The sequence below is a fragment of the Aspergillus udagawae genome (genome assembly GCF_001078395.1).
Source record: "Aspergillus udagawae IFM 46973 DNA, scaffold_5, whole genome shotgun sequence".
Lineage (NCBI taxonomy): Eukaryota > Fungi > Ascomycota > Eurotiomycetes > Eurotiales > Aspergillaceae > Aspergillus > Aspergillus udagawae.
In genome coordinates, this window is record NW_025091268.1 from 94,272 (window position 1) to 118,876 (window position 24,605).

The window sequence follows — 24,605 nt, forward strand, 5'->3', positions numbered from 1 at the left end:
ATGCCAAACTTCCTGCCTCACTGCCCAGTGACAATGGGTTTAATACCAAACTCCCTTCGAGTTTGTCCAATACTAAACTTGGTCTGGTAGCTACGCTGTTGTAATCCCAAGCCCCGCTCCTTCTTCACGCATTCCACCATGCAGATTCCCGTCACTGAGATATAGAGGATCCAGATTCTAAGTCAAGCTCTTTGCATACGGTCAACATTTCGCAACAAGAGGGGAGGCTCTCCTACCTTACAAGCTGTCGACGAGCTGATCAGGGTTCACCACTAATGGAGAGCGGAGTATTCATACTTCTCGGTCATTAACGCATCTTTGCTTAAGCCCGAACGTATGCAGACTCTCCCAACCGATTCGGATTGCCATAATATCGTCGAAGAAATCTTGAAAATAGAATATCCAAGAGTGGTCATATGTTATTGGAGTGTTGAATGTGGGAATGAATATGTGTCTCATTTCCCATCGAGGGCCCATGGGCTCACTACATGCTACAGTAAGGCGTGATGGGAGAGATACCAATAGTATTCATTCTTTCCGCCCCGCGACGGCCGTGCCATATAACAAGTAGAAGCCTGTTTACCGTGTCCTCCTCGCTTATCACTTCACTGCCACCTCCTGAGAGCTATAGCACCATCAGCAGCCACCAAAGTGGATGCTTGGAGTATCTGAGACGGCGGCCGTGGATTTTCTCGAAAGGAAGGGCTTCTTTCAATTGGATGCGAAGAATACTCTCCGCTTGAAATTACTCCAGACTGTCGGCATTGAGAAATGTTTTCCAGGATTTAGTACTAAATCAAAGTTTCATGTGTCTGGAGGGACGATAACAACTCTCATCAGTTACTTATGGGACATGTCTTGCGAGAACGGGGCCCTTTTGGTGACAGGGGCAACGTGATTTTGGAGATACTACTTTTCGATGACCCTGCGTTCCACGAGGTTCCCCTACAGCTCCTTATATGGCGGACATTGTGGAGCTGCAGAGTTTGAATGAAGAGAACTGTCTTGTCTTCCGTCAGGCTAAATTCTACATGTCCACTGGTGGAGTGGTATTTGATGTCCGCTATGAAAGGGGCATACATGTCAGAGGCATGATGAACTTCTTTGTCAAGAAGGGAGAATTCGATGGCTAAATCTGTGAAGATGGGGTCAGAATCAAGGGAGGCATCGATAACTTAAGCATCGGCGGTCTTGAGGTTCGGTCAGCCACGACTGGGGCGAAGCGGGCGATTATGGACATCGAAATGACAGGTGAAGCAAAATATTTTTGTGGATGGCAGAATCAGCTTCCAGGCCTTTGACCTGAGTATCTTCATCGACGCCCATCTGCAGGAGAAACGCTTGGACGCCGATATTTCAGTTCAGTTTACTGAGCATATACTCCTTCACCTGAAGGCGAAGGTGAATGTTCCAGATTCCAAATCATTGACACGGTTTTCATGGAATTCGAAGCAGAGATCCGTCCCGATCTGATCGGAGCGATCATTGAGGGGATCGATCAAGTTATTGCTGCCATTGGAAAGCAGGCAGCAAAAGCAATCCAGGACATTGAGAAGGATCTCCAGTGCCAGGTTGACAAGAAAACATCCGAGTTGCGCGCAATGGAAGAGGAACTGAACCTTCTTAAACAAAAAGTCGAGGAAGAAGTACGGACTCGACTGACAAGAATCGAGGAAGATAATAAGGAAAGAAAAAGGTTGGAAACAACGCAGTCATCGCAGCCCAGAAAGAGAAGGACACAAACGAGAACCAATCAAGAAATTTGCAATCGGAGAAGAGGAGACCGAGCGAAAGTTTATGGATAAAATACGCGAGAAAGAGCTTCAGTACAGGCGCAGGGAAGAAGCAGAGCGCCAGAGACAGAATGATTTAAAGGAAAAGAAGAGGTTGGAAGACGAGAAAGAAAAATCATTCGGTGATAAATTGAGGAGCAAACAAGAGGCGGACGGGAGTTGGGCGTGTTGGGAGGGTAAGTTGATATCTCTCTCCCCAGTGGTACTAGCGCTCACCGTGGTCCATTGACAGCAGAGAAAAAACGCCAATCGGAGGAGGTCGAGAGGCGCAGGCAGAATGCATGGCGCGAATGGGAGAAGCCATGGTACTGGGGACAACTCCTTGAGATCGCCTTCTTGGTAAGACAGCAGTCGAAGCCTTCCCGTCCAAGAGTGAACAATTGCTAACGGCCTCCCCACATAGAACAGGTTGACAACGGCTGCAGATGCTGAGCTAGAATTAATCCGCGCAATGAAAGCAGTTGATCATGCACCGGAGAGGGTGTTTAAATCCGAGGGTTGGCTGAAGCGAGATAGAACTCGATAAGATTGGAGAGGACCTTCGCAGACACTGATTTCCTGGACCATACCATAAAGGGTGAACACTACGAGGCTATCCAGGCACTGCTAAAAGATGAGGAAAGGGAACTGAGTGAAAAAATCGCCGGAATCACAAAGCTCCCAAAGAGATAGAAGAAAAGCTCAGAAAGGCCCGTCAGCAACTGGAAGAAAACAGAGGCCACATTACGGAGAAAGAGGAGGAGTTACAGAAAGAAGTCGAGAGGTTAGACGGCGAGCTGCGAACAAGGCCCTTCGCGGAGGCGTATGACAAGAAGCTGCAAGAGCACGAAAGTGTCAAGGCTGTGGTGGAGAGTATTCAGAATACGTTGAAAGAGTCCGGACAGGTATTGACGAAGCTGTGCAGGCAGCACATGAAAATGATGTGTTGAAACAGGGCATTCCGGCCGTCGAACACATTGTTGTGTATGGTTCTACCGACGTTGTCAAGAACAAGCCACTCACGTTCAAAGTCCTCAGTTTTCAATGCTTCCACCTTACTTGTCTAATCTTCGGTTACATGTGTCCTGCAAAAATTGGTCTGGGAGATAACTGGTTGCCATGTGTATTTCGACACTATATCGCATTCTTCGTCGCCTTCACGTAGTCAGCTACGACGGATTGAATTTGACTTTGTGGCATAGCCATGGGATTGGAACATTATCCGTCAGCGGCACAGGGCTTGAGGACAAGATACCATGACCGGCTTCTCGCTGCAACGACGTCTCATCCGCGGCACGACCGGGGGGCAAACAATTGAGCAGAATTGTAACAACCTCGCGCGTGCACGGCATACACTACCTTTCTCCATGCTTTTACGTGTTCGTCGTTCCAGAGACCGGGAGAATGAGGGAAACCCGCTCGGGGAATTTAATGTGGACTCTGTGATTAACAAAGTTCTTGGTATTGCAGCCCTCTGCAAATAGAATTCTACAGCCAGAGAAGATTGAATGTGATTATCATCTGTGCGAAAATGAGTTATAGGAGCCATGACCATGTGGTGCATAAGCACCACATCAGCTTATACGGAGGGGTGGGTGTAAACGATTTTGCATTGTTACTGGTTGAGAGGTCTTAGAATAATCAAGTGTTAGGTTAGGCAATTCAATGATAAGAGGCAAGTAAAGTGTTTGTGATGTGTTTTGTGATGTGTGGAATTGCCCGGAATCTGTTAAGCAGTGATAGCACAGGGGAAGCAGCTGGGGATTGATAACTTCTTAATACTTATCATTTGGTCGTTTCAGCATTGTTTACGTCATTGGCAAAATATGAACTTTCCTATTAGTATCACTAAGAGATCATTACTGAGGGCCATGAGCCTAGGAAATGCATTACGACATAATGAATGTTCTCATCATGTTTTCTGTTGACTGTTAATCTAGACTCTGATAGCCTTTGTATTTGTATGGTTACAGGAAAATTAACAAAAGGGGTTAGTCCATGTTTAATGAGTTTGCTATTATTCCATCCCGTTACATGAAGTGACATGATCCATTTTGAAAAATCATATGATTCACACTCTAACAAAAGGCATGACATCATGATGTTGTTACATCCAGACCAACATTTGCCCAATAGTTCAATAACTTGGCGATTCATATCTAACTCAGCCTCCCCTTCTCAAAGCTGAAAAATGTTTGGTACTTTCCTCCTACACAAACAGCATTTTTATATCTCTCCACAGGCAACTGCCTACTCTTATGAATCTCTCAGTCGGAAATAGCCATTTCCGCGAATCATAAAAACGATGGCCATCCCGCGAATTGAGCACTACATGACGGATATTCACGCCCACTGGGAAGGGACCCATGCGCAGGATTGGGCTGAGGTCGATCTAATCGGATATGAGAATGCCATGGATGAGATGTATCGCAAGTTGTGTGAAAATCCGGATGCTGCTCTAGTCCAAGTTGGCCATAGGTCGAAACTGCTCAGTGATCATGGCCGTGACTATCGGTTCAATGGGAAATTCACAAGCGAGCAGACTAAACCAGAACGCAGTCACCATGATTATAACCATTTTGGAAAATTGATGAAATGGGAAGGCGATCGTTGGTACAAGTATGATTTCGAAGTGGAAGTGACAGATCACATCAGATCTGAATGACGCGGGGGTATCAAGCTTGGATTGTTAAGGGCTTTAAATGGAACAATCGAACCATTTGATGGGCGTCATTTCCGGAATGACTGGGGGGTCAGTTGAGTACTATGCTCAGCTTTTTTCGAGATCAGCTGGATCCAAAAATCCTATCAAAGAAGGTATATGCAGATTATTTGGAGACTTGCAAAATTGCTATGCCCACAGGACCAATGTCTGAGTCCCCTGACATGTGTTTTGAAAAGGAGCCGGAATGATAATGCCAGCGAAGCCGACATCCGTCCTCATGTTTATTTATACGTCAGGCAGAACAGTTCTTCCTTGCCCTTAGCTAAAGCCTAGTGCGATTAACAAGCCGCTAAAACACTCACTATATGTTGTCAATGTTGACTTCTACCTGATGTTTCTGGCGTTGTAAGAGCTCTTGGCTGATGACCACCTATGGTATGGCGATATTTATGAAGCTGCTTATTGCTCTGAGAGGGCAGGGTCCGATTATTGAGACTGGAATATATCATACACTAGCACTAGTGACCACGCCGAGAAGAGGAGGAAGATAATGGTTAAATAGCACTGTTTGTGACATTCTCCTTCCTTTTTACCGAATCAACCACATCAAGATTTTAAGTCCGTAGTAGACGACGAACCCCCCATACATCATATCTCCTGCGATCCCTGCCAAACTCTGCCCCCTTTGTCTGTGGAAATAATAGTGTCAACAACGCAGTCAAAAGCATAATCCCTGAGAATAATCCCAGAATGCCACTGAGACCAATAGCGTCCTCCACTCTCCCAAAGGAAACGAAGTCAGATTTGCACCACACTTGCCTACTGTGGAGGAGATACTGTGCGCCAACCCATGAACTTGAGTTGGGAAGACATTAGCCGTAATTAAGGTGGTCGCGTTCGGGCCGGCGTAGAGGATAAACTGCGAGATGGTGAAGATGACTGTCAACCCGGCGGTGGAGGTGTGTGCGCTGGGGGCACTGATTCCGGCCCAGGAGGCGTAGAGAACACAGTTAAGGAGACAACTCCAGCATTGTTGTCGGACGCGGCCGATGCGGTCAGGGAGGAAGATTCCAGCGTTGAAACAGGGGAGATAGTCCTATCCTCGTCAGGCGTTTTCTAGCTTGGTTAGTCAATGGGAGGCTAACGGCTGATTGGACAATCAGGTTCCCGATGGCCAGTTTCCAGAGCTTTTCGGACGGAGTTGCGCTGGTAGAGTACCTGATTCTGGAGAGGATGATGCTCTGGTTCAGGTTGATACCGTAGTAAGCGATGTCACTGGGAGAGTGACTTTCCACACGCAAAGATTGAGCTAAGAGTGCTTACAAAAGAAACCAGTAGGCAGATGTGGCGAAAAGAGCCTTCGCATGATTGCACCCTTTGAAGTAATCGCAGAAGTCAACCCACTGCTCCTTCAAGCCGCGCTTCTTGCTGGTGTTTTTGATCGATCACATCTGCACCAATTTGGTTTCATCATCAAATACAGCGCCTTGACCTCATACATTGCTTGTACTGAGCAGTCTCTCCGATCGTAAGTCCGGCATACAAAGTCAAAGCAGCAAGGACGATGCCAATGCCCAGTAGGAGGCGCCACACCCACTCCAGACGACTCAGGTCGGAGGCGATGGCACTGTTGAACGCGCGAAGCAGAATCTGGAACACGATACATGCACAGACGTTCCCGAGACCGATGTTCGAGAACACAGACAAGACTTGGACGGCTCGAGTTCCCAGGGCGACTTTTCCGCCGACAAAGTAGAGGACAATGGGTAGTCTATCTTGTTAGTTCCCCTATCGCAATGCAGACTGGGGGGCAGTACACCAGTCACCTAACGCCCTCGAAAGACATATTCTTCCAAGGCATCACGATGAACATGGGGTGCCGACAATGGTGATCAATATCTCGTTGCCGTACATGGTGTGTCGACCCCATATACCACCGAGTACTCCAAAATGGATCAGGCCAACGACCATTCCCAAGTTTAAGCCTCCTTTCATGATATCGCTATCGACGGCTGGCACTGAGCCTTTGTTTTCCTCGGAGTAGAGATATTCCAGCATAGGCACCACTGAACTGGAGTAGAGGTTGACGGCCATGTACATACAAATAATAGCTAACGTACCTAGACCAATTGTCAGGTTGAGATATCCATCTGCGAAGATACCAACTCCTGCTGTAAGCAAAAATCACAGCCTAGACCCAAGTGAGGCCATTGCGCTTTAGAATCAACGAAAAACAATATATTTTGCCTTTTTTTAAGTGGAAGCAAATGTGCCTGAAACCGTCTGCTTGCCACCTGACCCTCATCCTGACAAGATCCCATTTGTATATTGCCCCGGTAACTCTAACTCTCTTGCAGCCACTTCCCCAGTCATGGCCACCTCGACCTCGCCTAACTGTTGGCACGACTTCAACACGTCTGTCAACTGTGCAATATCCCTCAGATAAACACGCACAAACGGCCCCATCGCACCAAGTTGCCGCACAAAAGGATCTTTGATAGGACATAAAACACGCACCGCGCCCTCCCCAAATATCTCAATCAACACATGCTCCAAGAACAGTACATTCGGCTTCCCATCCGCAGTCGACTTGGCACTCATCCCATGGTCCCCGGATACTCCTACAAGCGCCATCCCAGCCAACTGCCGGATACGATCATCAATTGCACCCATAAATTCATCCGCCTCCTTGCTCCCGGGTGCATGCTTATGCTGGACGTAATTCGATAGCGCCAAGTAGGAAATCCGCTCTTCCTTCTTGCAATGACTTGATCCCCGCGTCAAGAACATACGACGGCCAGTCACCAAAGTACTTACTCGGAGCACTCCGCCCTATCCAATCCTCGACATTTGTTGCTACACTGGGGGGTTGGCCAACACCCAGAGGGTGAGGACTGATGGGCTCGGGGACACCCTTCTTCTCAACCTACGGCGGACGTGAGTGTACAAACTGGCCTAGACAAAATCAATCTTCCAGTCACCTGGTTGTATTACGTATAGCCACTATTTTCACAATAACCGTGAAGAGCAGGTATGCCATATAGTGGGGATATCAAATGCCATCTAGCAGAGATATTGAGTACTTAGTATTGATATTGATGCTAGTGATTCAATATTAATACCATACGATGCTTCTTTGATATCCCTACTAGATGAGAATTCAATATTGATTTGATATACCTCCTAGATAATGATTTGATATTGATACTATGAGTCAACATTAATACTATATGGATATTCAATATCTAGTTAGGGTGAACGCAAATGTTTAGTGACTCATTCTTTGATACTTGTACGATCATATGGCAGTTCGCTCACACGGGCTTTAGCAGTTGTTTTGTTTTCATGGAAGTATCCACAGGTTATTATGACTTGGCCTCACATACCAGGCCATGTTAATAACGTCAATGAGACATACGCCTAATTTTGTCACCCGCATATTTCGCCATCTCAGGCCCCTCAAGAGGATGAATAGGGTTACTTTCCAACTGGAACGGCTTGATATTGGCAGACGCTTGCTGGATCTGAATCTCGGTCTGTTGTTGCAAGCTGCGAGGTATTCTACCCCAGCAAAAAGGGACTTGCTGTTCAGCGGTCTGACTTTCAGGAGCTGGAGATTCCCGGCCGGCTAACTGAGAACACAGTTTATTTTCCATTTTCTCCATCTTAGACTGGTACAACTCGTTGTTTGATCGCGTGATGGCTTTGCGGAAAGGACAGGGAAACAAGGAATAATAGGTTCTTGTTGTCACCCTTTGGTGTTTTGTAGCCCTTACGGCAATTAGGTAGCTGTTTTATGGTTCTGAAGCGGAAGAAGTTAGTGTATATTGCATTGTAGAACTAAATTTTTGGAATTTCCTTTGATGAAAGGTAGAAAAGGATTATGAGAAGATAAAGCTTACGTTGTAAGGGGTATTTAGAGTAGCTTAGGAGCAGCTGTGAGATCAAGTCAACTCTGGCTTTGCGATCATAGGTACCATTAAGTATCTTCCTCTTGATATATACCATCGGCAGACCCCATATCTGCTGTGTAGTAAGTTATCATTGATCCATGGGATTTCGATCATCATGACGTCTACATTTAATTGTTAAGGTGGACTTGCTGCTGTGGCTAGATCGTCGGACAATTTGGACCCAAGAAATAGGAATGGGGTGTAACCAGTCATTTTTCAGCCTAAACCGCAGTTTTGCTGCAAGAAAGTTTATCATCTAATCAGCCCATCCAACAACTTTTAACAGCGAGCATGCGTCACCTGACCATGAAAGTGTTCCTTCGAGGTTAACAGAAACGCTGTCTTAGGATTTGGGCATTGAGGGATAGGTGAATAAAACAATGATTGGATTTAGCCTAGACTGGTCATGGATTGGATATGGGGTTGATCCGCATGATGTTTGATCCAACCCATGCAGAGTATGGGTTGATCCACTATCTAACCCACCCTCGTATCCATGTGGGTTGGACTGCGGATAATGGATATATCCATACTACCTAGTCAGGTGACCTCCAGTATTTAGATTACTACCTATTTTTCTAGTATTCTAGCCACATTACCAGGGTATCTATATATTTTATTTGATAATATGATAATTAACTATATACATATTATATATTACCTATTATAGAGGTTAAAACAGCCTTAAATAGAGGGTTATGGGTGCCCCCTAAGCTTAGGACAAAAAGTGGTGTGAAGGTATATATATTTTACCACCACCATCCTAATCACCATCATCTAAAATATAACATAACCATAACTCTCCTTTTTTTGATAAGCCTAATATTTTACTATATACTTAGATAGATATAGTTAGTGTCTATCTATATATATAAAAATACATCTCTATCGAGGCCTAGACTAGGCTAGATAAGGTTATCAGTTCTTAGAGCTCTTAGGTCACATGCACCCAATGGTTTAACCTATATCCATGCAGATTAGGCAGGTTCAACCCATATCCACATGGGTTGGATCAGGCCTACCTAGATCCAACCCAAACTGCGGATTGGGTAGGTTGGATATGGATTTGCGGATTGGGTCAGCCAGTCTAATTTAGCCACCACCATCCCACATGGAGCCGGATCAAGTTTTCAATAAGGATACGAAATTACCAGGTCATATCTCAGACATAGATATTAGTACAATGCGTGGCATCCTGAACAAGGTAATGTACCTCGCATTAACCCTCAAATATGCAGCTTTCCGACCAGCCAAGAAGCCACATAAGTGCGGGGCGGATGTGGGGTGGGGTAACCAGAAAAGTAGGATCACGTAATGCTATTGTTCTGTATCATAACAGCGTCAGGAGTCTGACTTCTTGATTAACCTGGAGCAATAAAAGGCCTATTAACTTAGTTGAATAAGGTTAAACAAAATAAGTTGCTGAGAATAGCCTGTCTTATTTGGCTTGAACACTAAAACATTGTAGCCGAAAATATTGAAAAGAACGTTGGCTCACAAGCGAATTTTCATGGCAACTGTAAAGGGCTCATCTATTCACCACAGCTAGTTGGATACCATTGTCTTGGTGAACATGATGACGCTAGTATCAGGGATGAGTCCAGGAAACTGGGGGAAGCTGTGCCCTCGCAGCTTCTCCCAAAAAAAGCAGCAGTTTAACGAAATGCACAGTCCATGCCTGCAGAGTAGGAAACAGTGCATGAAGAAGGCAAAGCCAACGGGTGAGCCCTTGTAGTAGTGAGGAGGATGAAGCCGCGCATTTAAGGCCTCAAGCTCTGTGATTCGCTCTTGAGTTTGGCGCCACCGTGTGGGCAGGTCTTAAAGTGTGGTGCACCTATCTCGCCGCGGTTGTGTAGGCAACGATTTTGACACTGGAAGCCGAAGTCTCCCTCTGCCACTCCACCACTCTGTACTTGTTTGCGTTTTGGGACGCCTTTGTTCTGGTAGAAGTTACGATGATATGGCTAGATTAAGGTTTGCGGCGCGCTGCTCATAGCCGACTGAGTATTGTCTTCCAGCATCATGCGTGCGTTGCCGCCTGCCGAGTCGAAGTTGAGAACAATCAGTCTTGGCTTATGTGCCTTAATAAACGCCCTGGCCTCCGAAAGGGTCTCAACGTTGAGGTCTTGGAGCAATGAAAATCTGGAGTGGAGAGTGTAGGATATGCCTGCTCGTGGTGGGATGATATCCTTCTGAAAATTTGTGATACAATTGAACCATTCTGCAATACCAACAGCCCGGGCGCTCCGCTGTGGCCAACGTTTTCGCTGACACCTCTTACCATGAATGAAATCATTATGAAATGGCATGTAGTTGCCCGTATTGGGCAACACGCGAGATTTGCTGAGACAAATGAATAACTGGACATAGCTCAGGTTGTTGGCGGCGCCTGTAACGACCATGTCGATTTCCTTTTGACAGTAGACTCATATAGGCTCAATGCATCACCGCGGTTGGGGACGCACATACAGAGTCGAACTAGTAGGCCAGACCTTCCCACTTTAAGTGCTAGGGGAGGATCCAAGGTCAAGCGCATGCTGAACTTCCTGCAAAGTATGCATCGCATCTAGGTGTTGGGTGACTGGTGTCATGCCGGTCGTCAGTGAGCGAATCGGGGAGTACAGCGATGCGGTGGGGACCTCTCATTATTATGTCCATCTAGGTAGCCGGCTAGTTCGAGCGCCTCATAGGTGCACGTCAAAGACTGCCCGTGACCGGGGCTCATCAATATTGCTCCTCTAGGCGAGGCACAGAAGAAGCGAAAATGAAAATACCCCGGTTAGATCATAAAAAAGCCGTACCTAGTTGTCATGGGGAATCTCTTGTCGCCATGGCTGGACATCGAAGCGACCGTTGGGGATATCCTGGTAGACATTATGAGATCCCAAACTTCGTTAAAGTGCCAGCTCCTGGGCCACGTTCAGCCTTCCCCAAGATTGATGGAATTGGTACCGTCAGGATCGGTTAACTGGGGTCTACCGGCCATGCACGCCACTTGACCAGTGTCTTGAAGGCAGCGGGAATGAACTTATCCCCGGGTCAAGACCAAACGACTTCTTTACATCCAGAGGATAGGGAGCCACCACCATCATCAGCTGAAAGCATTCCTATCGTCTAGTTGAGCTTGCCCACGGCCTGGATAATGTCCAAAGGAGGGAAATCTTGCGAGCATGCTGCTCTAAGCAGGTCCCACCAGTTGGCGGATGTGGCTTTGGGTCGTCCATACACCAGGGACCGACAACTGAGCGGTCTACCAAAAAAAGACCAAGCTGTCCTCCACAATGTATTCAATTTCCATGTGTGAGGCGCTGAGGGTGTGCTTGAGAGCCTTCATGTCCAGCGGGTTCGACGTATGACCCCTCACCGCGGGACATTGATAAATCGTTAAAACTGACAGAGTGATTGGGTTAGCCCGTCTATTGTAGCCACTCGGGTGGGGGTCCGGACCCCGCGGACACGCCCACAAAGGGCGACTCCCGCTCAACCCGCACCCCTGCGAGTTCGGGCTGGTTGGTCCCGGTTTCTGCGGGTTGTGATGCCACTCTAAGAGAATGTCTCCATTATTCTCGTCCTATTTGATTCATGCCTGATATGTAGCCCCAAGGTCCAGCCAGAAATAGGGATCCTGGCGGAACTAGACCGAACGTGGATGGTGTAATTTGTATTGTGGATGAGTCAACCGAGGACCGAGGTTCTCTGAGACACGAATGTCAGAGAAGTTATATCTCACACATTCACCAGTCTTTGTAAATCCGATCTAAGTCTGGAAGAAGAATACCAAAATGGGGGATATGCAACGAAAATACCCTACCTGGCACGACTACTTTGAATTCATCACCACTGTGTCCCCTCCAACGGAGAGTGTCAACTTCTTCAGTGCTCAGCCATGCGCCCATCGTTACCTCCAGGACACAAGCGCCTATCAACCCATTCCATTCTTCTCTCGGTATGACAAGGGCGATACATCGGACACCTTCTTTAATGAGACTCTACGTACGGCAAGAACCATTCCATACGCCCTTGCAGTTGTGCGGAAGGAGGTCTTGAATTTGCGTGACAAAGCCGCCGATGAATGGGTGACTGGGAGCGCTGGCCAGCCGGATTATGTGCTCTTCGTGCAGTTTGCGTCCGGGCTAAATGGGTATAGGGATACTGTGCACGGTGGCGTGCTGGCCTCGCTTCTGGACGAAGCTCTGGGGTGCTGTGTGGAGGGATTCCGTCAGCAGCTGAAAGCAGAGGAACGGACGGCTCTGTACACTGCCAACTTGAATGTATCCTATCGCGCGCCCGTGGCATCCCCAGGTGTGTATGCGGTCAAAGCCTGGCTCATGCGAAGGGATGGGCGAAAATGGTTCCTTGAGGCGCAGGTGGTTGGGGAGGATGGGAGAGTTCGGGCGGACGTGAAGTCGCTGTGGGTTAGCGAGAAACCTCGGGCAGCATTGTGAGCTGTATCGTGTATTCAAGGGTTGAATAGCTCAGGACCTTTATAGCGACTAAAATACACATGCATTGAAGCACTCAGTAGTCTACTTATATATTCTGGGTAATCTAAGACAAAAGTCACTTTGCTTGTGAAGAGCATGTGCATCATCTCTGTTAATGATAGTTATGTGCTGCTCGCCTCGCTGTTAAGTCATTAAATCACAAAACAACAACACCCACCAAGGTGAGTAGATACCTTAGCAAATGGAAACCTCCACATTGCTGCCACAGCCTCTGTGTTCTTTGATCAGAATCCAACCGCTCCCCATGAACTAGCTGTATATTTTCCAGGGCCAAATTCCCAGCCTGCCATAACACTGGTCAAGTAATCTTCCGAGCTATACCAGCCATTGGCAATACCATGCTCGAAGAATGGCGTTAAACTACCTGAGAACCAACCCGAGTTACTCGGATCGACGTATGACATGGTTAGATCACCGGTGGGCCAGCTATAAAATATGGGTTAGCGGGTTGATTTCAGATATATGCGACTGAAGCATAACTTACTGATACAAGTAAACATCCCACGGTTTGCCTCCAATATTCACATTCCGTGCCCAAGGCACTGCACCATTTGAGTCGTAGTGGTCAGAGAGAGGAGTGTTGGGAGCCTGATGACCAACCCAGATCATCACCTCGTATTTGCCGTTACGATTAGTGGGAGCGTAGGTTGGGTCAATGAAAATGTCGTAGCTAGTTCGGTAATACGTGTGAGTTGTCAAACTGAACTCAAATGGTACTAAAGAGTATAGGGACTTACCAAGCATCGTATCCTTTGTTTTCCGCAGGTTGAGCAGTCTGACTGAACCAGGTTTTATGACCTGGATTAAGATCCTTGATCTTCTTAGGCAGAGTATGGACTGGGGACCAAGTGCCCCAGTCTTCGCCAGTAACCATCACAACAAATCCACTACCACCTGGAGCGTCCACGCCCCAAGAATTGTCGTTACTATACCATGGACTAATACTGCCAGAGGTACTGAAGTGCTTAAAGTAATAAGTGCCTGAATCGGCACCATTGGCAGAGTAACAAAGTCCACTCAAAATGACGAAAGAGGCAGGAACAAAGCAAGGGAGCCACTTCATTGTGAATTCAAGAGCGTCGTTCTTTGGATATTTTCCAGACTTGCAAGTCAATTAGTTCAAAATAAGGGCCGAAGACTGCGTATTTAAGCTCATCAAGCTATCCGGTGAAGCCAGCAAGTGCTTCCAGGTAAAATGGGATATGTGGACCTGGCAGCGTATTCCTCTGACAATAGCCCGCTGGGTTAATTGAGGATGTGCATATCAGAGATTAACTGGCTACTCATCGGACGCGGTGCCACTCCACTGAGGACTTTAACCGCAGGTTCTGATATGATCTACATGTGTCGAATGTCTTCTGATAATCTGCATATTCGTGAAGAGATCGTCAGACCTCGTGTTCGAAATAAAATATGGCGCCAACCCCAGCTGAAACATTTCCACATTTCCACAGGAAGATACGAAGAAAAGCGTTTCCGCTCGCCCGGCCAAAGTATACAGCTGCTCCAAAGCCAATAGAAGCAACTGTGCGTTCTGTTCGAGTGCTTAATATATCCTGACGATTAATGAGACGTAACTTACTACCAGAACTAGGCTCCAGAGATGCGGCGCTTTTAAGGATTTTTCCCATGTCTCTCTAATGCGTTGCGTCAAGGAGCTTGGTGACGACTTTGAATGAATCTACTGATCAGTGAAATACTCTACATATGTCTTCCTAATCTTACGCACTCCCTATCTACGGCGACCAATTACCGCTGCTCAAGCTCCCGACGGAGTTGTTTTGTCGGGCTGCACTACCACGTGGCTCGGTCATGAACTTTGCAGCATGGACATTGAGCGGAACGCTCCGAGAGTTGCCTTTAGGAGATTACATACCGTCGCTTTAGACTTGATGCAATACTAATGGATGCCCCAGACACTATCCCAGAAAGCGTTTAGCACAATATACTTCTCCAACTTACAAATATGGCATAGTTTACTGAGGGTAGTCTCTTAAGGATGCGGAGTTTATCTCTTCCCCAGGATCGCCAACAAGATACGCCAAAGCCCACCTACACCATCCCTCGTTTATAGAACCACAGCGGCCTGAGCACAGGATTGAAGAACAAGACGTATCCCAAGTTTGTTACAGTCCTGGACCTACTGTTCTAATCTTGGACTAACTCGATCTCTTTAACTATAGTTTGATTTCATTATCTTACTTCAACCTGAATATTTCCAGCTGTGTGAGTTGTTAATACGATAGAGACTCTTGCCTTCAGTAACTGTAGGAAAATATTCAAGCTAATTAAGGGATTCTCTTTTAAATTTTCAAACAGGTGGCTTTGCGAATTAAGGAACTCTAAATTCAGCAAGATGAATTTCACCAAACAGAGTTTGTCCAAAGGCAAGTATACCTAGCTGCGGCAATGGACTTACCTTCATGTGGATACATACGAGGTCAAATTTATCCGGAATAGAAAACCCCTCACTCGGCTCCCGGTGGGGAGATTTACGGAGGGATACCGCATTGTAGTCTCGGGCAATCCGTTCTAGTCAAGTTCCGTACGGAACACATATCATTAGACAGCCCTTGCTAAGCTCATCGCCAATCTCGAGTGGCTGGCTTCTGTCATAGTCGACTCACTTTCAACCAGTTCTTGTTGGAAAATCGGGGTAGGGCTGTGGCCTAGTACATAGGTCTCTCTTTCCACCGTGTCTCAGATTTGATATGAGTGCGGGCCAAACTTTTGAAGGTTCTGGAAATACAACACGCAAAATGGGTCGGGGTGACAACATTGGGGTCGCAGCCTTTCCTGCCACGGGAAGTTTCCTGTTTGGTTATGACTCAGGTGCCATGACGGATGTGAATGCCTCTCCGAGTTTCCTGGAATTTTTCAATGGACCCAAGACTTCCTAAATTATTGGTGCTATCAACGGCACTTTTCCTGAAGGCAGTATGTTGGATCACCCCTCTTTCTCCCCAAGGGAAGCCGTATACTGATCTTTTTTTTTAACCCTTGATTAGCCGCTGTTGGAGCCCTCATGCCCCGTTTGACTATAGGTTGGCTGGGTTGCAAGCACCTATCCAGATCGGCGCTTTCCCTCACCTGTTGGTGCTGTGCTGCAATGCGTAGCACAGGATTTGGCGATGATCCTAGGTCGGACGAATTGTTGCTGGCTGGTCTGTGAGTGTGATGAGCATGTCTGTGCCAGTCTGCCAGGCTGAGTGTGCGCATGATGCATGGCTTGTAAGTGATATTGCAACACGGAAAATAGGAAGAGATAAAAAAAAAAAAAAAAAAAAAAAAAAAAACCTCAAGACGGCGTATGACACGATTAGGACCAGGATTGTCGGTCCCGCCCAGCAAAATGATTGGAGTTGTCAGCACGTAAGCTACGTCGTCCTTCCTGCCTACCTACCTTACAATCCAAGGGCACGCGTTCACCTAAGGGACATACAGATCTATTGCTTACGGTTCCTTGCATGCCCCAGACACAAACGCGCTGCAATGGTATTTCTGTTGGCCTTTCAAGGGGTACCCGCGATGCCTCTCATTTTCGACTTTTTTTTGTGATGCCCGAAACCTTGTCCAGAAGGGCAAGATGATGTAGCCATAAAAGTGCTGCGACGCCTCCACTACAACGGCTCCAATGTTGAGCTGATCGTCAGCGAACTCTCAGGGATCAAAGCTACCATCAGCGCAGAGAGGGAGATCACTGCCTCGGGCTGACTCGTTATGCCCAAGGTTCCCCAGTGGCAGACGCGACTACTAGGTACCGCGGTGCGGGTGTTTACCCAAATAACAGGCATTAACGTGATCGGCCACTATCAGAACATCAGTACGAAACACTGGGAATCGAGGGAAACCGTGCCACTTTTCATGAGTGGGTCTATAACGTGGTTGAGCCCTTAGCGAATCTCGTCTTTATTATCTTTTTATTGAGTCATGTTGGCAGACGCAAGCCACTGCGTTTTGAGACAGCAGGTATCACCCTTTTTTTTTTTGTTTGTGAGGGTGCCCTTAACTCGCCGCAAAACCTTGATGAGACTGAAAGGGAATACAGCATTGGTGGTGTCTTCTTCCTCTTTTGAGTTTCTGTTGTATTTTCCGTCTCCTTGAGTTTACATGTCGGAAATCATGCCAATGTAATCCGGGGTAAAGGCAATGCTTTTGCCACCGGTGTCGGGAACCGGATGGTTAGTACATTGACGCGCCATGTTTCTCCTATCGCGCTACACACGTTAGGCTGGAATTTCTACTTCATTTTTGTTGCACGGAGGGAGTCATCATAGTGCGATCCTGGTTACTGATCCTTACTAATGCCTTATAGGTGCGTGCGTAACCATACCGACAATTTATCTCTTCTTCGAAACCAAGCAACAGTGGCTCGAGGGATCAATCTTCTCTTCGAGGAGCGGGCCCTAGGAATGCTGCTTGACGACGAGCTGGAAGCCAAGAGGGTGGAAATGGAGAGTTTGCGCGGTGGGGCAACCCAGATTGAGGCTGTTGCTACTGGTAGTATTTATCAGTAGTTATTGTGCAAATTCCCATTCAATGGCTTGGCTGCAAGCAAAATGAAATCACACTACTTTGGATGTGAGACAACGTTCTAAACTTAATAGAGAACTGTCAGGAACGAAAGACTATATATATAGATGCTGAATGAAACATCTTGTTTGCATAGGCATTCATTCTGCTTAATGCCTTCTGCTAAGAACGGGACCTTGGTCAAATAGCATGTGGAGCAAGCAAACAAACAATAGCCTGGTTTGATGCATACCTACTTATTGGGGTCAAAACTGGAGCTCTGTCGAGATGATCAAGCCAATAAACACGCGAATATCACGCCGACCCGCTACACTCCGGGTTGATTGTTTACACTCTCGACTACCTTGTCTTGCTTGAATTAGACCTGGCATATGGGACCTTGGCTGGGTCCTATAGCCTTCTGCGGACTGACTGTATTTCCCTTCTTTCTGCCTCTCTTCGTTCTTTTGTAAAAGCCCTTGCCTGCAACTCCGGTAGATTGTAACTTCTTCAAAAGTCAGCTCATATGCAGCGTCTGGCGGCTTTTCTTCCTGTAACACCAGAAATAACATCCTTCCTGCTCACGCTCTTTTCACCAAAATCGAATATCACCGCTTCCCGAGTCGGACTATATACGATTGAATCCTCCTTATTGACGATTTATCCGAGATAAAAGCAGTTCCATCACAAATATGCATTCCAGTAATCGTAATGTAATAACTTCAGCTGGATGGTTCCCGGGAAAATAAACAAATCATAAGAGAAATAGCTAGAGGATTACAATGATGCAAAGACGGGTTGGACTCGGGAAACTAGTTAACCACTCCGGAGCAGTAGTTACTAAATATTAAGTAGTGCTAGCGCTAGGTCTACAGACTGAGTACTGCACCAATTAGACATTTCCAAACCCGCAACTGCAGCGCCACATTCATGGCCAATAACTCTATAGAGCGGGCAACAGAATAGTTAGTACTAGGTCTAGAGACTGAGTACTGCACCACTTAGATATTTCCAAACCCGCAACTCCAGCGCCACTTCATGGCCAATAACTCTATAGAGCAGGCAATAGAATAGGACACCCCAGCCAAGGCAGTGCTAAGTCAGTTTTCTCCGCAGTAGTCGAGATCCATCGCTGTCCGTTATGGAAACTGGTCCTTCTTTTTGCCTAATCACAAATTATAGCAAAATTCCCCAATCCAAAATAGAGTAGGACAGGATTTCGGATAAAAGTTAGAAATCGGTTGACACAACAGGGGTCTGTCGCGTCTGTGGTGGGGATACAGATGCTTGTCTCACTCAATACTTCGAGAAATCGGGCGAACGGAGATCCTGGGGTAAATAGAGATCCTGGGGTAAATAGGCCCTAGACTTAGCATGACTAGTAAATGAACAGGATACACTGGTACTTGCTTGTATACATCCCCACACTTTTCTTTGCCCATTCGATTATAGCTGATCTAACCCTGTGTTATATTCTCTATTAGTCGGATGTCATGATGCATTTTTCTATTTCCTCTGCTGTGCTCAAGGTTAAATACCAACCCTCTACCCCTTAGTTATTAATCTCGAAACAAAAGAAAACCGAATCTACTTAAGGCCTTCCTCAATTTTTTTCACTCCAAGTGATTTTGTTTACCGACTGCCTCTTCAACATGGTCCAGAAATCTATATTCTCTGGCCTCTTCCTTTTCTCTGGCTTATCCGCTGGAGCCCCAGCATCAGTGTCAGTGGCGGGTGCATTGCCAGCTAACACTAAGTATCTCATCACATTGTAAGCTATCCTGTTTTGGGGCGGGACAATATGGATCTCCATAATGCTCATCATTACCAGCGGTGACTCCTATTCCCAAACCGGCTTCAACATCAGTGGTAGCTATCCTTCTGCTACAAACCCTCTCGGAAACCCAGAACTTCCCGGCCAGACAACTAGCGGAGGATTAAACTGGATCGGCTTCTTGGCTTCCCAATACAACACCTCGCTCATCTTGTCTTTCAACTTTGCTTACGGTGGTGCAACCACAAACGCGAGCATTGTTGCCCCTTGGAGCCCCTCCGTTCTTAGCCTTATTGACCAGGTGAACCTTTTCAGCAATAGTATTGCTTCCAAGCCGCCGTCTGCGCCCTGGAACAGTCACAATACCCTAGCCGGTATTTGGATGGGAATAAATGACATTGGGGGCTCCTATGCGCGGCCTGACCTAGAGATGGTCCTCATAGAGGTCATGAATAGTTACTTCAGCCAGTTACAGATCCTGTACAATGCAGGAATCAGAAACTTTATGCTACTTACTGTCCCTCGTGAGCTTTTCCCACATCTGTTTCTTTTAATCCATCATTTCCGAACGCTAACCTTCCACATTACAGCCATGCAAAAGACACCATTAATGATTGAGAGAGGCAGCGAAGTCGTTACCCAAGAGACCGCTGCAGTTGAAAAATACAACAGTCTTCTCGCGACGTATCTTTCCAAATTTCTGTCGTCTAACACTCATTCCAGGGCAAAGTTGATACACACGCAACGCCCTTTTGACACAGCAATTAACAATCCAACCGCCTACGGGGCACCTAATGCAACTTGCGTCAATTGGGATGGAACGTCCTGTCTCTGGCGTGATCCCTATCACCCTGGAGTCGCGATTCAGAACCTTACAGCCCAGCATGTGCTAACCGAGCTTGAAGGCTGGTTCTTGCGAAGGGATCATTAGGACAATGTCCTTGATGCATAGTTTGGTCGTAACCAAAAGATATATTATACTCTACTGTTCATATTGATTTGTTCCGGGCTCTAAATATTATACACACAGCCGCGAGAAATCGTCCAATATAGTGTCTTTCAATCTGGTCGAAGACCACTTGCACATATAGGGACATCATCAGCAAACTTTCCTCTTGATATCCGGTCTGATTCATCATCCCCAAACATATTCTGTTAGCTCGCTCACTCCCAACTTATTGGCATCTGTTGCTTTATCCAGCCTTCACGGTAAAACATTAATAACAGAAGCAGAACTGTTTAGAAACCGGATTAGTTACTTGAAGTTCCAGGTAGAGTCAATAACTCAGTTGACAAAAGGCTACTTGACCCACGTCCCTCCCGCAGAATGGCCATGAGTTAGAGTGCAAATTCAGCCGAGGCCTTTGAGTGGAGCTTGATGTGAGCTTTAATCATAGAAACACATGTAAGGGCGCTGATTTCAACTTTAAAGGTGAAGGAGCCGTGAGGCTTGAAAGTACTAATAATACTTTCCCATCATGGCTCACTAGTGAGGATGACCAGTATATTACTGCTTCAGCAATAATATAAATGATATTACAACCTACCTGGTTTGGCATTTAGTCACAGCTAACTCTAGGCTGTTTGTCTGAGATGTCGCATACTTTCCAATGCCTCTGGAGAATTTTGAACTGAAATAGGTGGATTGTTCATATGAACTAAGATTACTTGTGTGAGACTATGCCTCTTTACCTTTCCTGAAGATTGAAATATCCGACAAGTGATGGCCTAGGGTATTGTTGTTGTGATTAGCCTTAGGTTGGAGTAATCTCCAGGAGCTAGACCTGTCTGCAAGTGCAGTTTAAGGAGTTGGTTAAAGCTCATTTTTTAATACCAATTTGTTAATTCAAGATGTATGGGTGAGGTCGGATCACCTGGGGTTTGTTGTAGTTGATACACTTCTGGCACAGTCCTAGCGAGCACCTACTTCAGAACTTGGTTGCTGGCTTAAACATGGAAGCAGCAGAAATCCCCGGAGAGGAACCTAGCTGTTAGACGGTAATCACCAAGCTCTCGCTACGACGGCGGAGGACTAATTGGCAAACGTAAAGAGGCCAATTGAGCAGGCGCTTCTGACGACTGCGGGTTTGCAAGAGTGGTGGCAGTGCTCTTGTCTGCGGGGGTATAGAACTGAAGATAGATATTAGCTCCCCGGTTCCCAGATTCTCACAGTCGCTGTCGGTGCTGTGCCCTTCTTCCAAGATCTTTCTATCCTTTCTATTTATTCTCAGAATTCGCTGTCTTGCTGAGCCTTCTATATCTATAACAGGACCAGCCACTGTCGGTAAACCCAGCGCAATCAACCTTCAATTTCCGGCGGGACTGAGGCAGACCTGTATCTTCCACCCCTTTGCAGTCCGGGGATGTGTGACGTGGGTCGTCACCTTCATCTGGGTAATTCTCCTTGGGGTGGTCGTGTCCCAGATCTTCATGATGCCGCCGCCCTTTTAACACGGTCACCGTTGCAGTGGGCAACCTCGGTGGTATCGCGCTCGTCACCGGATCAGTTACTAGGTACCAGCCTGGGTGGTCAACAGTGTGACTCCTGGTGGAACGATGGCTGCACGGAACTACGGGGTCGTTGGGCCTGAATTCAGGCTTCGCGTCATCCTCTCAGCCATCATGAGCATGGCTGAGGACTCTTTTGGTCTCAGCGAGACCATTAGCAACGGTTTCTCTCCTGTAATCTTTGGTATGTTCATCGTAATCTTGAACTTTTGCTGTCAGCTTGGGCTGCATGGTCATCGTGGCCTATACAAACGACGTGTGTGCTAAGCGAACCAGTGATTCCTTTGGGCTTGCTACGTTGTAGTAAGTCTTTATTTCCAAGACCTATACTATATAGTGTAATTAGTAAAGCTCAAAGAAGACTTACAGTCGAGACACATATTATTCCCCTGATATCTGCAATGTCATCCGCATCCTCATAGAGTATACCTACTGTATCTGCCAACAGCTTAATTGATTCCCACATAATTATTTCAAGGAGTAGATCTTTACCTAAATTAACTTAATACTAAATCTATATGCTACTAAATATCCCACAGAGTCTGGCATATCAGACCGCAAAGGGGAACAAATCGCGATATAATCATTCGAAATGTGTATATGTTGCAACATATCGTCTCTATGCCAGAACATCGCATTTTTTCCCTGATGCAACCCCGCTAGTAGTCCTCAACCCACTAGCCAAGCGCACATACCTCCCCAGCGCCATCATCGGAAAATAATGTGGATAAAATGCATATCCAATATAAAAAAAATTGGGAAACCCCGTCCCAGTATACGTCGTCTCCTCCCACGTCGCGGCTCCAGATCCACTATCTCTGCCTTCCTGTTCCTGTTTCGTTTGTGTCTTGATGAGATAACCGACCCCGTGTTCAATGGCAGTGCCAACATCTGGTGCCAAATTGAAATACGGTAACAACGCCATGACAGCCCACGCCGTCTGTGATGCGGTGGAAAGATGATGATCGATTTCAAGCCGATCGCTTGACGGATACCGATAACTCTCTAGACTTTCACCCCAGCCACCGTCCCGGTTCTGGATGGACATGATCCACTGCACTGCAGGGGTTGTAAGAGCCGGAATATATATGCTGTTAATGTTACTGTTGGTGTCCTGCTTAACAAAATAAGCCAAGCCGCATAGCACATTACTTGTACCGTAGATATAATTACATCCCCACCGGCCATACCACGACCCATTCGACTCCTGATTTCGAGCAAGGTATTCAATTGCGCGATCCGAGGCTCTCAGAATTTGAGACAAGAATTCTGAGCTGATACGTGCACATGCACTATCAGGGCTCTGAAAAACTAACAGACCGAATGCTTCGAGCACGCGGCCCGTCACATCAGCCGAGGAGGGATCGCACAGACTGTCCATATCGCTAAAGGGGATTTTGTTTAGGAAGAGTGCATCGTTATTGATATCGAATGCGCCCCAGCCGCCGTCTTTGTTCTGCATGCCTAGAATCCAATGCACCGCGCGGGTGACGGAATAGTGGGTCTTGTCGAGGGATGATGATGATGATGATCCATGCTTAAGAAACGCAATGATAGCTGCCGCGGTGTCGTCGACATCCGGATACCAGGTGTTGAAGTATTCGAAGCTGAAGCCTCCTCCTTGTGCGGCTTTGTTGGCGCTATAGACTCTCCAGTCCCCGTAGGGTTGGGTGACAAGTTGGCGATTTCGGATCCAGTCGATTGCGCTTTGAAGCTTTCTGCAGTTTTCAGTGTGTGAGGAGGAAGGGAAGGAGGTGAGGGAGGCGTCGCACAAGGCGATGGACATAAGAATTGTGTCCCATGTCGGGGAGACGCAGGCTTGAATGCGGCGGCCTTGGTGGTCCTCCCATGAAAATCTCTCTACAGCCTCCAGGCCCTTGACGACCCGGGGATCTGTGATCTTAAAGCCCTCGAGTGTCAGGGCTAGTAAGCCCAGATGCATAGGCGGGAATATGCCAGCCCAGTCTCCGGAATCTTCCTGGTGTTCGAGAATCCAGCTGATACAGCTGCGACGACTGTAACCCCTGATGAAGGGCAAAAACCTAAGCCCATCCAAAGAATGCAGAATCCGGTCAATAACAAGGAACACCGTTGCCAAACGATCAGATCCCCCGCTACTGTTACTGGAAGCAGGCTGCTGCTGGTAAGGAACCATCTTAATACTCGGATCCAGCCATAACTCATCCAAGAAGGTGCTAGCAGCGGGGTCCCCTCTGCTACCCAGGGGCGGAAGACTGTAAACCGGACGATGATGCGAGACAATCAAAAGCGGTACGATGGTGCTCCGCGCCCACGATGAAAACCTATATATATTAATCGGAGCCCAGTCAGGCATGAGTATAAGCTCAGCCGGCAACTCAGGCACAGCCTCCCAGGGGAATAACCCAAACATGGCTAAATAGAACCGAGTAAAGATGCGGACCTTGGCCACGCCTCCAACACTCCGGATATACTCGCGAGCGTTCTGCATGACCGTGTGGTGTGCTGGGAATTGCAGGATTTTGAGCGCAAAGTATGCTTCTGTGGAGGTCGAGACATCGCCGGGGTAGTTGGGCGCAATACCCCACGATCCATCTGGGTTTTGCTGTGATAGAAGCCATTGGATAAGTGGCTGTGCTGCTTGTTCGGCTATTGACAGCCCGAGGGCTTGTTGAAGAAAGACGTATTCGGCTGTGACTGTTGGGTTGGAACGGAGCTCACCGCACCAGTGGGTACCTTCTTTCATTTGGTCTACTGAGTATTGAGTCGCCTTGTCAAGTGCAGAGAGTGCTGCCCGAACGGTTGGTTCGGCGGCTGAATCTGCCATATCTGACTTTTCTGTGATGATTCTAGTCTGCATATTTGCTGCTTTGAATATAGGGGGCAGGAGGAATCTGTAAAAGGGTATATAATGGTATATATCGTCTGATTCGCGAC

At 47.0% G+C, this 24,605-nt stretch overlaps 7 protein-coding genes across 7 annotated transcripts; 4 read left to right on the plus strand and 3 right to left on the minus strand.

Moving 5' to 3' along the window:
• Positions 1-1,439: 1,439 nt before the first annotated feature.
• On the plus strand, positions 1,440-2,937 carry Aud_006845 (uncharacterized protein; the record flags this gene model as incomplete). The annotated part of the gene is made up of 6 exons (XM_043291742.1): positions 1,440-1,646; positions 1,759-1,969; positions 2,026-2,132; positions 2,197-2,290; positions 2,466-2,677; positions 2,728-2,937. 6 exons carry the CDS (start codon positions 1,440-1,442, stop codon positions 2,935-2,937), a joined length of 1,041 nt encoding a protein of 346 aa, XP_043147677.1.
• Positions 2,938-4,077: 1,140 nt separating this feature from the next.
• Aud_006846 (uncharacterized protein) lies at positions 4,078-4,437 on the plus strand (the record flags this gene model as incomplete). The annotated part of the gene is made up of 1 exon (XM_043291743.1): positions 4,078-4,437. The coding sequence occupies one exon, from the start codon at positions 4,078-4,080 to the stop codon at positions 4,435-4,437; it is 360 nt and encodes a 119-aa protein (XP_043147678.1).
• A 942-nt stretch (positions 4,438-5,379) lies between these two features.
• Aud_006847 (uncharacterized protein) lies at positions 5,380-7,227 on the minus strand (the record flags this gene model as incomplete). Its single annotated transcript, XM_043291744.1, has 5 exons — positions 5,380-5,553; positions 5,583-5,712; positions 5,761-5,812; positions 5,937-6,208; positions 6,785-7,227. 5 exons carry the CDS (start codon positions 7,225-7,227, stop codon positions 5,380-5,382), a joined length of 1,071 nt encoding a protein of 356 aa, XP_043147679.1.
• Positions 7,228-12,172: 4,945 nt separating this feature from the next.
• Positions 12,173-12,835, plus strand: Aud_006848 (PaaI family thioesterase; the record flags this gene model as incomplete). The annotated part of the gene is made up of 1 exon (XM_043291745.1): positions 12,173-12,835. The coding sequence occupies one exon, from the start codon at positions 12,173-12,175 to the stop codon at positions 12,833-12,835; it is 663 nt and encodes a 220-aa protein (XP_043147680.1).
• A 284-nt stretch (positions 12,836-13,119) lies between these two features.
• On the minus strand, positions 13,120-13,958 carry Aud_006849 (uncharacterized protein; the record flags this gene model as incomplete). Its single annotated transcript, XM_043291746.1, has 3 exons — positions 13,120-13,321; positions 13,380-13,565; positions 13,633-13,958. 3 exons carry the CDS (start codon positions 13,956-13,958, stop codon positions 13,120-13,122), a joined length of 714 nt encoding a protein of 237 aa, XP_043147681.1.
• Positions 13,959-19,221: 5,263 nt separating this feature from the next.
• On the plus strand, positions 19,222-20,112 carry Aud_006850 (SGNH/GDSL hydrolase family protein; the record flags this gene model as incomplete). The annotated part of the gene is made up of 2 exons (XM_043291747.1): positions 19,222-19,705; positions 19,772-20,112. The coding sequence occupies 2 exons, from the start codon at positions 19,222-19,224 to the stop codon at positions 20,110-20,112; spliced, it is 825 nt and encodes a 274-aa protein (XP_043147682.1).
• Positions 20,113-22,308: 2,196 nt separating this feature from the next.
• Positions 22,309-24,495, minus strand: Aud_006851 (terpene cyclase/mutase family protein; the record flags this gene model as incomplete). The annotated part of the gene is made up of 1 exon (XM_043291748.1): positions 22,309-24,495. The coding sequence occupies one exon, from the start codon at positions 24,493-24,495 to the stop codon at positions 22,309-22,311; it is 2,187 nt and encodes a 728-aa protein (XP_043147683.1).
• Positions 24,496-24,605: the final 110 nt, after the last annotated feature.